This window comes from Pan paniscus, chromosome 13 (assembly GCF_029289425.2).
Source record: "Pan paniscus chromosome 13, NHGRI_mPanPan1-v2.0_pri, whole genome shotgun sequence".
Taxonomy (NCBI): Eukaryota; Metazoa; Chordata; class Mammalia; order Primates; family Hominidae; genus Pan; species Pan paniscus.
In genome coordinates this window covers 61,122,788-61,137,789 of record NC_073262.2, presented here as the reverse complement: position 1 = coordinate 61,137,789, position 15,002 = coordinate 61,122,788, and the positions used below count along the sequence as shown (strand labels likewise).

The following is a 15,002-nucleotide window of genomic DNA, read 5'->3' as shown; positions in this document are numbered from 1 at the left end:
AGATGAGCAAAACGAGGACCATAGAGATTATACAATCTGCCAGGTTACACAGCTAGCAAGTTGCAGTGCCAGAATTGGACCCTGACAGTAAGGCTGCTAACCATGACACCTCACTACCTTAATGACACTTCATGAGCCTCACTGAGTATGAAGGTGAAATCCCAAGCACTTTCCCTGGCCAAAACTACCATATGTAATCTTGGACTAGGGTAGAGGCAGACAGCAAGACTTTGAAAACACGTGCTTCATCCCTTCCCCTCACTTCCCAAAATGATATTGTTTTAAAACAAAACAAAACAATTAAAAATGAATGTGAAGAAGGTTCAAAAGTCTCAAAAGAGAAATTCAACTTCCTTGTTGCCATGATTTGAGGTACAAGGGGAAACAGGGCTGATTATGTATATTCAAGCTTGGAAAAGTTTTTTGTTCTTTTTTTTTTTTCTTAAGAAAAATTTTTAAAAACCACTGTGAACTTCAGGAATCTTGAGCTAAAATATAACTTAGATCAATATAATCCAAATTGTATTTTTAAAAGGAGGAAGCTATCATCCAAACATTAAATGGTTTGTCAAGGTAATAAGGTTTAATGGCAGATCTCCTAATTTCTGATTTGGGATGCTTTTTACTTCCCTCATGCTTGCAATTCAGACACAGCTTGCAATGGGCCAAAACTTCAGATACCCAGTGTTTCAAAAGTCTATTTGTAAACTGATTGTGGGTTTCTATGAAAAACTGCATTCCAAGTTTCGGGCCAGACCCCAAAAGCCTGCATAGTACCCTGATAGCCTCATTTCAAATACATATTTTACCTAACCTTCATATACAGTATCATTTTTGTGTCAAACCCCATACCTGTTTTAAATTCAACCTGGAATACAGGACACCAATGTCTACATTTTATGTACATGGTCTCAGGCCATAAGGAGCTTCCTCTGCCTTGCCAAGCTCACAGATGTGGTGATGGCATAGTGTGTGTGTGTTGTGGCAGGGTGGTGGGGGCAGTGTAGGGGCACAGATGAAGGAAGAGCAGTACTAACACCATTAAATATTTGCAACTCACCCAATTTATATTTAGTGGAGAGGAAACTATAGAAGTCAAACATGCCTCAGATGTCAAAGAAAGGTGCTTCCCCTGGTCCCCTCCCTCCCTACCCTACATTGTGAGTTCTGGATTTTGTGAAGACTGTATTATTCTATATCTAGCTACCTGGACTGGCACCCACCCAGTCACCAGGTATTATTCCATTCAGGAAAAATGCTTTGCAATCACATGACTTACAATAACTCAGACACTTCCACATTTTAATTTATATATTTGGTAGTAATAAAATCTCACAATACAATCCCTAACAACATTTTATCAGCTGCAATGAATCATTATATATGAGTCATAATAAACTATAATGTTATCAAGACTATGAATAATAAAATGATCAGTGATATAGCCAACATTTATTGGTTTATCAAATAAATCTAAATTATGAAAAGGAAAAACAACAGGTCAATGATGAAGAAAATGTCTGCAACATTCCTAAGTTTAATTGAAGATCACCATCATGTAACATCCCCAATTTAGTAATGGTAACATAGCACACTAAATTAAGATAATTCCACTGAATTATTAAAGTGACAAGGTAAGAAATATTTGAATGTTATGCAACTTCTGAACTGAAACCAGCAAGTACATGAATTACTGTTCTTGGCAACTTAGGGCCTGATTACCTTACCTTGAAATAACCCTGTTATTTCTTATCACTGAGCATCCAACTGACCTGCTGACTGCTATCATCACTTCCATTGATGTAAGAATGAAAGCTTACATCCACGTATCTTAAAAGTTTTCCTTCTTTTCTCTATTTGCAGCTGTCTGTAGTGTTGTCTGGCTGTGAAATAGTTATTTAATTCTCCAAACATACCTAGTCCTCTGGTGTTATGTTTCAGATTCTTCTTCCCCCTTCAGTGCAGGAAGGGCACTACAGAATCATTTCACACATTGAAGGAGTAACTATCTCCCTGTACACTTGAAGGCGTGAAGGCAAACTTCCCAAACTGACATACAATACCATAGGCATTTATGCCCTAAAATAACCCTATAGTAACCTCTATTTTACCTTCCATTTAAGAATGAAGATATGATGTCCATTTTAGAATTAAGCAAGGTAGGGAATTACTGCTCAATTGAAACAGAAAGAAAAACACATTAGATTACAGAGCATTCTCAAAATACCTTAATATTTCAAAAGAGTCAGGTAAGAGACTAGACTTACCTGATGGTTGGCATCATCCAGGGTATGAATATTATTTAAATTGATCCCTGGGTAACAGCATGGAAATTACTAAGGTCAAAAATTGCCAATAATTGCATTTTCAAAAATTAAAGCGAGTTTCAAATTTTTACATTAAATTTACTTTGCCTATTTACAAGAAAAGGAAGAAAACTGCGATTCTAATTTAAACCTAATCCAAATACTCAAGGTCATGTAAGTGCTAAAATTTTTATTAAACTGAATTTGGTAGTAGTTTCTTTAAATTCATATCATGTCAGAACTAGTCACAAAATTAGATTTGATTTATTCAGCTTATAAATGCATTACTGCTGCAATAATGTATATAATTTTACTTTCTGGCTGAATACTAGCTGCCCCTAGTTTCTTCTTCCCTTGTTTTCCATCAATACTCTGCTCCCTTATCTCCCTCCAAAAACAATACAGGTAAAAATTAAAATAATTGGATATTTAGCTTTCCCAACTTAGACTCTTCAGTATAATACATAAGACACCAGATGCAGCAACCTCTCCTTACATAATAGTAGGGGGTGGGGAGGGAATGCACTTTGGTCAAAATACAATTTCGGTTATTTTCAATTGTGTAGGATCACTAGTTGAAAAGCTTCCACTCTTTGAATATCTGTAACAAATAGAAAGCATTTCTAACTGAAAGGTTACCTTTACCTGAAGCAGGCAAAACTATCTGCACAGCCAATCGTGTATGTGTGTGTGTCGTGTGTGTGTGTGTGTGTGTGTGTGTGTGTGATCCATACATCTGAATAGGGTTTTCAATTTCTAATGCGGCAGGGAAACTAAATTTGCTTTTACTTCCCAATCTTGACATCAAGTCAAATAAGCACGGGTTAAGCATGGGTTAAACACTGCTGTAATATGATACTGTTACATAATAAAAGTTTCCTGTTGGCATTTACAAACACCTCCCAATATCCTCCACAGTGTTACTGGACACAAATTAAACCTCTAAACTAGAAGATTCACTGATTATGCACATAGCTGAAAAACAACGTAGCAACCAAAACATAAACCTTTCTGAGTGCAAAATATTTTTTTCTATTTTTTTTCCTTTCTGTTGAGTCCTTAACTAAAGGCTCCTATTTAATAGTTTTCAATGTCCATGATCTACACAAAGTAGGTGTTGGAAGAAAGCTGATTGGTCAGACAACTGACTTATTATTTTACTGAATCTGACATAAAATAACCAGGTGCAAAGAGGTTTATCATAAATGCAACCTGCAAAGCAAATTGTGTCAAATAAAAACACACATATGATGCTTTTCAACATCCAGAAACACTTATTTCAGACATTAGTTGTTCTCGTTTTCATGTTCCCATTTTCCATAACTGTTTCACAGGCACCAAAACGAAGATACTCCTACAGCAATATACTGCATTCAAGAAGAGAAGCATTCTTCTAGTTTCTCTTTAAAAATAAAAAGAATCTAAGCTCAATTCTAGCGAACCACTTTCTGTCAAAATTTTGCTCTCCCGTATTAAGGAAAACAAAATTTGACCAAAAATGCATACTAGCCATCATTGATTTTACACGTAAATAATTACCGTTCTTTAAAACTTGTAGGGCAGCATTTATTTTTTTTTTCAGTCAAACTCAGTAACAAAGAGAAAAAACTGAGACCTCCACTAATAAATTACATCTTGAAATATACATGATTGTGGTGTCCCCGTGTTACTTTGAATGGTAACTGACACGTCCCGAATTTAACTGTACCAGACAGTTCTATCTGTCCCATCGCTGACCGAACAGTGCTTCTCTGTTTCTATTCATTATGTATTATACGAGGTCTAAACACAGCCCAGTATGACGAGGGAAAAAAATTACACTTCTTAGGATACCAAAGTGATGCATTCAAGATCTCTCTTGCAGTACATGCCCGTGAGCACTAACAGGCATTTTTTGATAGAGCTAAAATACGTTGGCTGCAAGCTCATTACTCTAACAACCTTCAGGCCCCCTGTTTCTGCTGGTTTTCAGAAAACCCTGGTGAAAACCAGGCACTATCCAAACCTTGCACACCAAACTTGCAAACAGCTCTGTGCAATGATCAATAACCTTGGCTACACAGTCATCGGCCCCAAATTCACGGTCCTGAAGACCAATGCAGCAAAAACCCAGACGAAAGGCTAGCTGGAGCCCCAAAGAATTACCGCGCTTCCCCTCTGCCGCATGGAGAGAAGCTATGGGAGGAGAGGAGTGGAATGAGGCTCACCAGCTCCGAAGATGCTCCGGTGACCTCTGGCTGCGCGGCGAGAGCTGGGGAGGGAAGGCGCTAGGGCAGCCGCGGCGGGCTGTGTGGACTCTGCCCCTGGTGCATTCCTCGCATTCCTGCACAATCTGTCGCCAGCCCAGGAGCCGGCAGCGCGCGTCCCCCGCTGTACACACACACCTGACTACCGCTGCGCCCCGAGCGGCCACGGCCGCCGCGGCGCCTCCACTGCCCGCGCTCGCGGTGTGTCGCACTCAGCCAACACACAGCCAAATCCCGGCCCCACCGCTCGCTCTCCGGGTAGCGGTCCAGGGGAGAGGGCCGGCAGCCTCGGCAGCGGGCGGGGATACCAGATCCGCCAGGGAGGTGCCGCAGCTCTGCTTCAACTCCTGGCAGGGAGAGGAGGAAGCGGCGGCGCAGGAGGGCAGCGGCGAGGCTCGGCGCTGGGGAGCCGGGAGGGGTGGAGCGTGAGGATCCGCGGCCGGTAGAGAGGGGCGCACTAGGCAGAGGGGGTGGGCAGGACCGGCAAGGAGTACAGGACTTCGGGGACAAACGCAAGACCGCGCGGGCAGCAGGGGCGTGGGAAGACGGGGAGGGGACCAAGGTGCAGGATCTGGGGCTAGGACAGACAGCCGGCCCCGAGTGCTGAGGAGGGCGGGCGCCCAGTGGTGTCGAGGGCGCCTTGGGGCGCGGGGCGGCAGGCAGCGGGGAAGCCGCCGCGAGGGCGTCCAGCAGGGCTCAGCGCGGCGCTCAAGTTCGGGTCTGGGGGCTCTGAATCCGAACAGCCCAGCGTGGGCAGAGGTCGTGCGCTGCGCGTACGGGAGACCGGGGAGAGGAATCGCCGGGAAAAGCAAATGGAGGGTGAAACTTGTGCGCCTGCCGGGGGGAGGGGAGCAGCAGGCGAGTGCGGGCAGGAACACGAGGCGGGGCAGGAAAGCCGCGGCGGCCGCGAGGCGCTGGGGACGGGGCAGCGGGAGGGAGGCCCCCGGCCCCCGGCCCCCGGCGCGCAGGTCGAGGGCCGAGGGTCTCGTGGGCAGGAGTCTCCGCGCCCTCCCGCGAGCCCACACACTTACTTTCCAGCTTAGGCAGCGGCCGTCGTCGCTCCAGGGATCAGGGACATCGGCGCCGAGGGGTCGCCGCTGCGGCACCCGAAAAAATTAAAAAAGTGCCGCGGCGGCGCGGCTGCCCGCCCCTCCCTCCCCCACCCGCCCCCTCCCCCGGAGCGGCTCTCCCACCACCCCCGGCGGCGGCGGTGGCCAACTTGCCCCTCTACCCCTTGCCCATGGTGCCGCCTCCGCGGCCGGTGTCGACGCGGACTCAGCCCCGGAGCCCCCTCTACTGCCCAGAGGCCGCCGCCGCCGCCCGCCCCGCCGCCAGCCCTCCCGCCCGGCCAGCCCCGGGCTCCCGGGAACGTCAGCACGCCGCCGTCCCCGGGCCAGCTCCCGCCACCCCATTGGCGGGAAGGAGAGGGCTGGCCCTCCCCATTGGCCCGGCCCTCATATTGAACAGGCCAATGGGAGCTGCGGTTTCAGGTCGCCATAGAGACCGATGCTGTTCAGCGCGAGAGGGCCTGGAGAGGGTGGGTGTGAGAGAGAAGGTGTCTCAGGTCTCGGGCGCGGGAGGGGGTGGCGGAGAGGACAGGGAGATTCCCCAGCGCTGGCTCTGAAATCTGGGGCAGGCTTTCCTTGCCTTACTGCCAATCCCAACTGTGCCTGGTAGGGTTTGTCCCTGGCGTCAAAGGTAGGAACAGCTGAGCCTTTAGATGTACCCCTGACGGCGAGAGCCCAGGAGTGGGCGTTTCACTTTTCCTGCGTTTGGGGAGTCCCTGAGGCTATGCCCTTTGACCTTTGACATGTGTGCAGCTTCTGCTTCTCCAGGTGAGTTTGCACCCCATCCCTTCCATCGCTGCTTCCTCCTGACGTCACTGAGCCACCTAAATCCTACTTATGTTTGTTCTCTCCAGCCACTCCCCCTTCCCTGGGGTGGATCTTTCGTCAACGTTTTGGGTCCTCAAACTCATAACCCTTCTCAAAGAAGACTCAAAGAGGATTTCCTTTGAGGATATTTTGGTAAGGGAACGAGGTGGCGGATTGTATGATAGATGCCAAAGCGTCAACACATGAGCTAGCCTGTTCCCTGATTCTCAAAGCAAACCTCTAATCTCCCTGTGGGCAGATATTTATTAAACACATCTGTGTGTACATCCCGCACTATGAGCTTGACAGGTGCTTGTTCTTTCACTTGAGAGGTTACAGGCTTGTTAAAGATAGAGGAAACAGAAACAATCCTTCACACCTTGTGATGATTTCACAAAAGAGTAAGGGAAATGGATTACAGTTGATGGATTTTGTTTTCTATTTTCCAGTATCTCTTTAAATTTGATATGGAAATAACCTGAGGCATGAAATCAGTACACGCAAAAATCTTGAGCTTTAATAATGTCTTCTACTTTCATTTAAAATCATTTTGTGCTGGTTTATCAATACTAATTGTTTTTTGTCAATAAATTTTATGTTTAGATATCACCTTCTTAAAGTGAGATTTCATGAACATATTAGGCTTTAAAAGATGATATTGCTCTAGCCTATAGCCACTGATATTCTTACATTCTTTTGGCGATTTTACTTTTTTTAGACTAATCTCTTTAGTAAGGAGACTATGTTTATGTTACTACCCCTCAAATTGGAGGGACCATATTGTGTGAAAAAGCTGATAGGATTTTGGAAATTACAAATATTTTGTTGGGAGAAACAGGTTAATGTGTGTGCAAGCTGCATATGTCTAAGTATTGTTCTGAATTTTAAGTTGGGCGATATGCTTTGCTACTGGTTTTTATCTTACTATAATTGAAGATTACAAAGATGTAACCTAAGAAATGTTAATATGGTGCCTTGATTGGAAAAAAAAAACCTCTCCACATTTGTAGTAAAATGTGAACTCAGTTGACAGTCCTACACAGGGTAGGACTGTGGAACAAAACAGGTGAACATATGTATGTTCCCCCTAAATATTTTCAGAATTGAGAAGGGATCAGCAGGGGCCAGGAAGTGCTGTGCCATGGCTGGCCATCATGGAAATAGGCTGTTTTTTTACTTCTTCCGGCTTTTTAATGTGTGTTTTTGTTTATAGAACAGAAAAAGTAAACCACAAATTGTTATATGAGACACATGTTTAATGAAAAGATACCAATGATTTTGCATTTTTTAAATTTCAATAACATCAAATGAATGAAAGTTGTGTCTAATGGAAAGAAAAAATGGGTCTTTTCTCTTGCCTTAGGCTAGCATAGAAAGAGGAAAAAAAAAGATTATTACTCCAATAATCTTTTTGTGTGGGTGTTTTTCTCAGATGACTATTTTGATATTGTAGATTTCGTGTTTGTCATAATTAAAATGTTACTGAAATCCACCATGAATAATGTCCCCTGAAATAAGTTGCCACTCAACATTAATTTTTTTGTTTATTTTTGTATTTAGTTGAAAGGTTTCTTTTGAACTTGCTCCTGTGCTACTAAGCATTGCTAGACAAGGTTAAAGAATCACTTCATTCCACTAAAAGTTCATGCTATTCAGACTTGGCTGTGTCTTCACTGATTCTCAGTTCCTTTCCTCATCAGGAGGATGATTATCTGGAACACTTATCCAGGAACATTATCCAGGCCACTTCCAAACCTGTCCAATGTCTGCTCTCCTGAAGCCCCCACTTTACGTGGTTTTCCTGCACTTCTGCAAATGATCTTGCCTCGTACTCTACTGAAGGATCCACCATGAGGTTCCTCAACTTAACTTTCTTAAACCTCAGTCCTAGTTTTCACACATCTTCACCTCCTTCAGTCATGGCTGAGAAGGGTGACCACATTTCTCTTCAAGGCTCATACTCCACTTATGCTCCTAAACATGAGCCATCATCTCTCTACCAGGATTTTGTTCTATTGATTATAATTTCTCTCTTACATGATGTGTTACACCCTCTCCTCCAAAGATTTTTCCTAAGCCTTCCAAATATCTGGCTTTTGGTAAAACCACCTTCCTTCTACCCTACCACCATCTCTATCTACTGGCCTTTCTTTTCACCAAGAAACTGTCTGAAGGGAATTTCTTGAGGTTTCTACTTTGTTGCCAATGTTTTGGCCCTTGAATACCTCTGAAATGATTTTGAAGATTGTGTTCTTTGTCTTCAAAATCCTAGCTTATTTTGCCAATTAAGTTCTCTCCTACAAAAATGTCCTTTGCCTCCAAGTTGGAATGGCCCAATTCCAGATTTCCAGTGAAGGAATGAAACCACTGTTGCCTAGCCTGAGGATCCACAGAAATGCAAATGACTGGCTTGAGAAGAGGATGATTTAAACTGCTAGCCTGGCCACCTTGGGAAAAGTGCTGGGAAGTAGGGGTGGGGAGAGGGCCTGTGCTGAGGCTGACACTGGGGCCCAGGGCAAGGTTAGAATATTAGGAGGTCTGGTGACTCCACCCTCAAGAACAAAAGTAAACAGCAGAAATCCAAACAACTTTTCAATTACCAGCTCAGAAAGAAGTCTACCTGAAACTTTTAAGATTACGAAAACTTTGTAACTTTCCAATGTTTATTTTTTTCGTATTATCCCCTAAAGATTAGTGGTAAATTCCCTAAGAAGCATAGCAGAGGCAGCAAGGAATAGGAGGAAGCAGGAGCACTGAGTCTCTTTGTCATACCTGGGTGTCTATGGAGGAGTGGGGGAGGTGAAGATAAAATCTTCAAAAAGTACACCAATACTGATAATTTTGGGGTTTTCTTTTTAAAGAGGAATGTTAAAACAGAGGTGGGTGGCAAAGGAGGGAAAGAGAGTAATGGAATAAGCGGGGCCTGAGAAGGGTTGCTAGGGCTTAATAATAGTTCCGCTCAGGTGGCTCTGGTGGTTTCAGGATTGGCTGAGCCCCACCCCATCCCCATCCTCTGAATATATTATACAAATCCTCCCATGGCTCTGCCTAATGATTACCTGTAAAAACTTTCTGAAAGTTTCCTGGCCTCCCCCCTTCTTGAGAGGGTGAGTTCTTCCTTACTGTATTGTGACCCTTGACACTCTATATCAAATGGTGTGGTTATTTTTGTGTGAGCCTTTTCCCCTAAGGGATAGGATCCACATCATGATCATGATTGTGTCCCTCACTGCCTTAAACTACTGAAGCACCTCCCACACTAAGAAAAGCCAATATTTATTAGTCCTTTGTTTAGTTCTTGGAAGAACTTGACTTTGAACAATAAAAAATTGGAATCAGGATGTTGGGAGAGAATTAGAAAAAGTTGGGATTAGCTGTACAATGTGGAAAAATCAGATAAAGTATGATAGAGCAGAATAGAGGTTTTGAAACTCAGCTTTGCTAAGCAAGTTAAGGGTTACTTTTTTTGGTATGTGAAACTTCTAGGTTGTCCTGTCTCTTGGAAAACAGTGGGGTCATGAGATTTTAACAACTTCATAAAATCAGAATGGTGTCAAACATCTGGTATGTGTAATAGAAATGCTTCCTAGTACGTATATCCACAGTCCTTGAAGGAGGCAGCCCTGCACACCTCATAACAATGCACCTGGCAAGGCATCAGCCCCTGTGGGGAGACCTGAGCCATGTAGCCAATCCACTGCCTAACCATTGACCCCTAACTGGTAATGATGCCAATCAGATTATTTTCCAGGGAATTTGAAATTAAGAGAACAAGAGAACCAGAGAGAGCAGCTGTCTTGGTCCTGATGTTTTCTGGGTTCCTATTGAAGGGACCACAATATGCCTACCCCAAAATGTGCCATTTTGGCATAAGGAATATTTTGAGCTGAAAGCAATTGAGAAATAGCAGATACAAGAAAAACTCTTTTTCCCTCCTGCTTTTCTGTCTAAAAGTAGGCCATAAATTTCCATTTATAAAGTTGTCTGCCTCTCTACTACCAGGAAAGGATCTACTTGGAAATATCTCTTGAGGACGCTTATGCATATAACACACCTTACTAGACAACCCTTATTTATCATACGTTTCCTAGCACCTTTCCTAACTTCCCCCCTCACCCCTGTTCTCCACAGGAAGCCCCATACCCCCTTTCCTTTGTGTAGCCTCTTCACACTTAATCACTTCTGTTACGATGGTATAGGTCAAAAATTCCAATTGCCTCCTTGAGTCACATTTATTTGTGAAGGCTTTGTGTACATATGTAATTAAATGTTTTTTCTCTTGTCAGTCTGTCTTTTATCAGTTTAATTCTCAGACATTGAAGGTAAGAGGATAGAGGAAAAGTGTTTTTCCTTCTTTACACTATTATCCTCATAAGGTCATACTTAAATAAACTTCATTTTCTTTTTGTTTTGTGAGATTTTTGTTTCCTGTGATCATCCCTACTCCATTCTTTTCCTTGTTTGCCTTTAGTGAGTCCCTGTTCCTTGCCATCCAAGGCTTCATTTACAAATTATGCAAATATTTTACAACAAAAGAAAACAGATATTATGACTTGATGAACTATGAAGAGTAACAGCCTAAAGTTTTTTTTAATAAGTAAATAGTAGAAAATGAATTACCTATCTAGTATCAAATTGTTGCCAACCTGAGTTAGGCAAAAGAATTTTTTTTAGTGCAGTGTCTCTATCCCCTACTCTCCCATATCAAAGCCCTTTATTCCTCAACAATCTGTTCTCATCCTTTCAAGTTGAAGATAAGAGAACTTTGAGAAAATTAGTGATATAATTGTTTTTTCAGGGTAGAATCATTTTGCCGCATCATTGGTATGGGAAGAAAATATTGGAACTTGTATTTCTATTATACATTTTAGGAATCAGGCTGGAAAATAAAAATAATTTATTAGAGACATCAGTAGTTATACAGTGTAGGAGAAATAGACTCTGATGTTTAAGTTCCAGCAATTTAAAAATTTCTCAGGAGGAAAATCAGATGTCATCCAAAATTGCTACAATATTTTATTTAAAATACTGAATTATCAACAAAAATTATGAGACCTGCATAAAAACAGGAAAGTGTGACTGAAATTCAGGAAAATAATCAGCCATTAGATACTCTAAGTGACCCCACTTGTTGGATTTAGTATACAACTAATTCAAAACAGCTAGTATAAGTATGTTTTAAAACTTAAAGATGAAATGACTCAACAAATATGGACTCTAAATAGAGAAATAGAAACTATGAAAAAGAAATGAAAAATTTTAGAGTTGAAAAATATAACAATTTAAAAATCTGCTGTATGGGTTCCATAGCAAATTTGTGATGGCAGAACAAGAAATCAGTGAACTTGAAGACAGACTAATAGAAACTATCCAACCTAAAGAATAGAAGAAAGATTGAAGAAAAATGAACAAAGCTGCTGGGACTTGTGGGACAGAATCAAAGTATACCAATTTATGCTGGGAGCCCCAGGAGGAAAGGAGGGATAGAAGGGTATAGAAAAAATATTTGAAGAAGCAATGTCCTAAAACTTCCCTAATCTGTTTAAAATCTTAATCCACACATCGAAGACACTCAGCAAACACCAAGTAGAATAAACATAAAGAGAGGCACAACTAGATACATCTTAGCCTGCTGAAAGACAAAAATAACAAGAAAATTTTGAGGCAGCAAGAAAATAACAACTCATTTTACACAAGGGAATCACAGTAAAATTAACAGCTGACCTCTCATTAGAAACAAAAGAAACTAGAGGATAGTAAAAGGACATATTCAAAATGCTGAAAGAAAAAACTTGTCAATCAAGAATTCTATATCTAGCAAAACTGTTCTTCAAAATGAAGGTGACACCGTAAGTGGACCTATGTTGGAAGTGTGCTAATTACTGCCAGATCCCATACAGCCAGCAGCTTTGTGCAAAGCTCAAAGTAAAAGAAGGTTGTCAGACAGTTGCAGGGCACCTGGCAAGTCACCCATCATCTCCAGTTGGAAAGAAGCTCTTTACTCAGTGCTAACACTGGGTCATCAAATGATCACCACAGTAGAGGGCTGTTGTAAAATGCTAGATCTGAAGTTCTTCTAAAATAAATCCTCAGAAAATATGACCTCATTATTTCCTGAACTTCAGAGCTCTTTGTCTGCTTCGTAGAGGTAGAAAGAAGGTTATTAAAGCAGTAGCAGAGAGAAAACGAATCATTCAAAAAATATATGCCCCCACTCTATCCTTCAGCCGTGATGCCTGGCCCTTTACATCCCTGGGCCACTGTTTATTGTCGTTTTCTGTACATCCCTGGGGTTGGATCAGGACAGCAAGACAACAGTACCTACTAATATATCATCTTGTCAGGAACTGCCACATTTGTCTGTAGTTAATTTTTAAAATACAAAAAAAAAAAAAAATGAAGATGACAATATGTGCCAGAAAAAGCAATTGACAAGATACAACACCGATTCATGGTAAAATGCTCAACATACTAAGAATAGAAAGGAACTTTGTCGGTGTGATAAAGTGCATCTATGAATACCAACAGATAACAACATATTTATGGTGAAAGACTCCATGCTTTCCTTCTAAGTCTGAGAATAAAGTATATGGCCATACCACTTTGAACGTACCTGTCTGATCTCAGAAAGTAGGGAGGGACCAGGCATGGTGTGGCTCATGCCTATAATCCCAGCACTTTGGGAGGCCAAGGCAGGCAGATCACCTTAGGTCAGGAGTTCAAGACCAGCCTGGCCAGCATGGCAAAATGGCATCTCTACTAAAAATACAAAAATTAGCTTGGCATGGTGGTGGGTGCCTATAGTGCCAGCTACTCGAAAGGCTGAGGCAGGGAGAATTGCTTGAACCCAGGAGGTGGGGGCTGCAGTGAGCCGAGATCCTACCACTGCACTCCAGCCTGGGCGACAGAGCGAGACTGTCTCGGAAAAAAAAAAAAAGAAACCAAGGAGGGCAAGAAGGGACAGAGCTCATTAGTACTTGGATGGGAGAATAAAATAAGGATGTCCATTCTCATCTCTTCTAGTCACCATTTTACTGGAGGTTCTAGCTAGTGTAACAAGGAAAGAAAAATCAAAGTCATTGATTGGAAAGGAAAAATTAAAGCTGTCTTTATTTACAGATTACTTGACCTTATACATAAAAAATCCTACTAGGACCTAATAAATGAATTTAACAAGGTCACAGAATACAAGATCAATATATAGAAGTCAGTTGTATTTTTATATGCTAGGAACTAGGAATCTGAAAATGAATTTTAAAAAACAGTTCCGGTCGGGCACGGTGGCTCATGCCTGTAATCCCAGCACTTTGGGAGGCTGAGGTGGGCAAATCACAAAGTCAGAAGTTCAAGAGCAGCCTGGCCAACATGGTGAAATGCTGTCTCTACTAAAAATACAAAAATTAGCCAGATGTGGTGGCGGGCACCTGTAATCCCAGCTACTCAGGAGGCTGAGGCTGGAGGATTGCTTGAACTTGGGAGGCGGAGGTTGCAGTGAGCTGAGATTGCGCCACTGCACTCCAGGCTGGGTGACAGAGCAAGACTCCATCTCAGAAAAACAAACAAACAAAAACAACAACAACAACAACAACAAAAACCCAGTTCCACTTATAATAACATGAGAAAGAAGACAATATTTAAGAATAAATTTTAGAAAACAAGCATAAGACCTCTAATCTATAGATTAAACGTCATCTCTATCAATATCTTAGCAAGCATTTTTATAGGAATTGAGAAGTCAATTTTAAAATGGAAATACAGGCCGGGTGCAGTGGCTCATGCCTGTGATCCCAGCACTTTGGAAGGCCGAGCGGGGTGGATTGCTTGAGCTCAGGAGTTGAAGACCAGCCTGGGTAACATGGCAAAACCCTATCTCTACCAAAAATATAAAAATTAGGCATGGTGGCTCACACCTGTGGTCCCAGCTCCTCAGGGGTCTGAGGTGGGAGGATGGCTGGAGCCCAGGAAGTCAAGGCTGCAGTGAGCTGTGATCACACCACTGAACTCCAGCCTGGATAACAGAATGAGACCCCATCTCAAAAATAAATAAAAAATAAAATAAAATGGAAATACATATCAAAAACAATCTTGTAAAAAAAAGGTAAGAGTTATTACAATACTAATTTCAAAACTTATAAAGCTATAATAATAGGATGTAATATTGGCATAATGATAGACACTTAGATCAATGAAATAGAAGGTACAGAAATTAATATATTTACAATCAGTTGGTTTTCAGCAAAGATGACAAGGCAGAGCAATAGTGAAAGGGATTTTTTTTAAAGAAATACTACTGGAATAATTGCATATTCATATGCAAAATACTGAACTTAAATTCTTACCAAACACCATACAGAAAAAAATTTATATATATCACAGACCTACCTGTAAGAGCTAAAATTATATCTGAAAACAGTAGAAAATCTCTGCAACCTTGCTTTTGGAAAGGTTTCTGTAGATACAATACCAAAATTGTGATCCATTAAAGAAGAAATTGATAAATTGCATTTTATAAAAATGAAAAGTTTTGCCCTCCAAAAGATACTGGTAAGAAAGTGAAAAGACAAATAACAGCCTGC

At 41.9% G+C, this 15,002-nt stretch overlaps 2 protein-coding genes across 6 annotated transcripts in view; one reads left to right on the top strand and one right to left on the bottom strand.

Annotated features, from left to right (window-relative positions):
• PKP4 (plakophilin 4) overlaps nucleotides 1-5,725 on the bottom strand; it is a 227,178-nt gene extending 221,453 nt beyond the window's left edge. The window contains exon 1 of the mRNA XM_034954312.2: nucleotides 5,584-5,725. The gene's annotated coding sequence lies outside the window, so the exon portion shown is untranslated. The remainder of the gene's footprint in view (nucleotides 1-5,583) is intronic.
• A 312-nt stretch (nucleotides 5,726-6,037) lies between these two features.
• Nucleotides 6,038-15,002, top strand: part of CCDC148 (coiled-coil domain containing 148) — a 463,587-nt gene continuing 454,622 nt past the window's right edge. For 2 of the 5 annotated variants that reach the window (XM_003832701.7, XM_055108601.3), the window contains exon 1: nucleotides 6,048-6,387. In XM_003832701.7, coding sequence (XP_003832749.3) covers nucleotides 6,363-6,387 — 25 coding nt within the window. In that variant the 5' untranslated portion in view covers nucleotides 6,048-6,362. Of the gene's footprint in view, nucleotides 6,388-15,002 lie in introns of all 5 variants that reach the window. The other 3 variants (XM_008958127.6, XM_055108600.2, XM_055108604.2) reach the window with 3 other exon arrangements.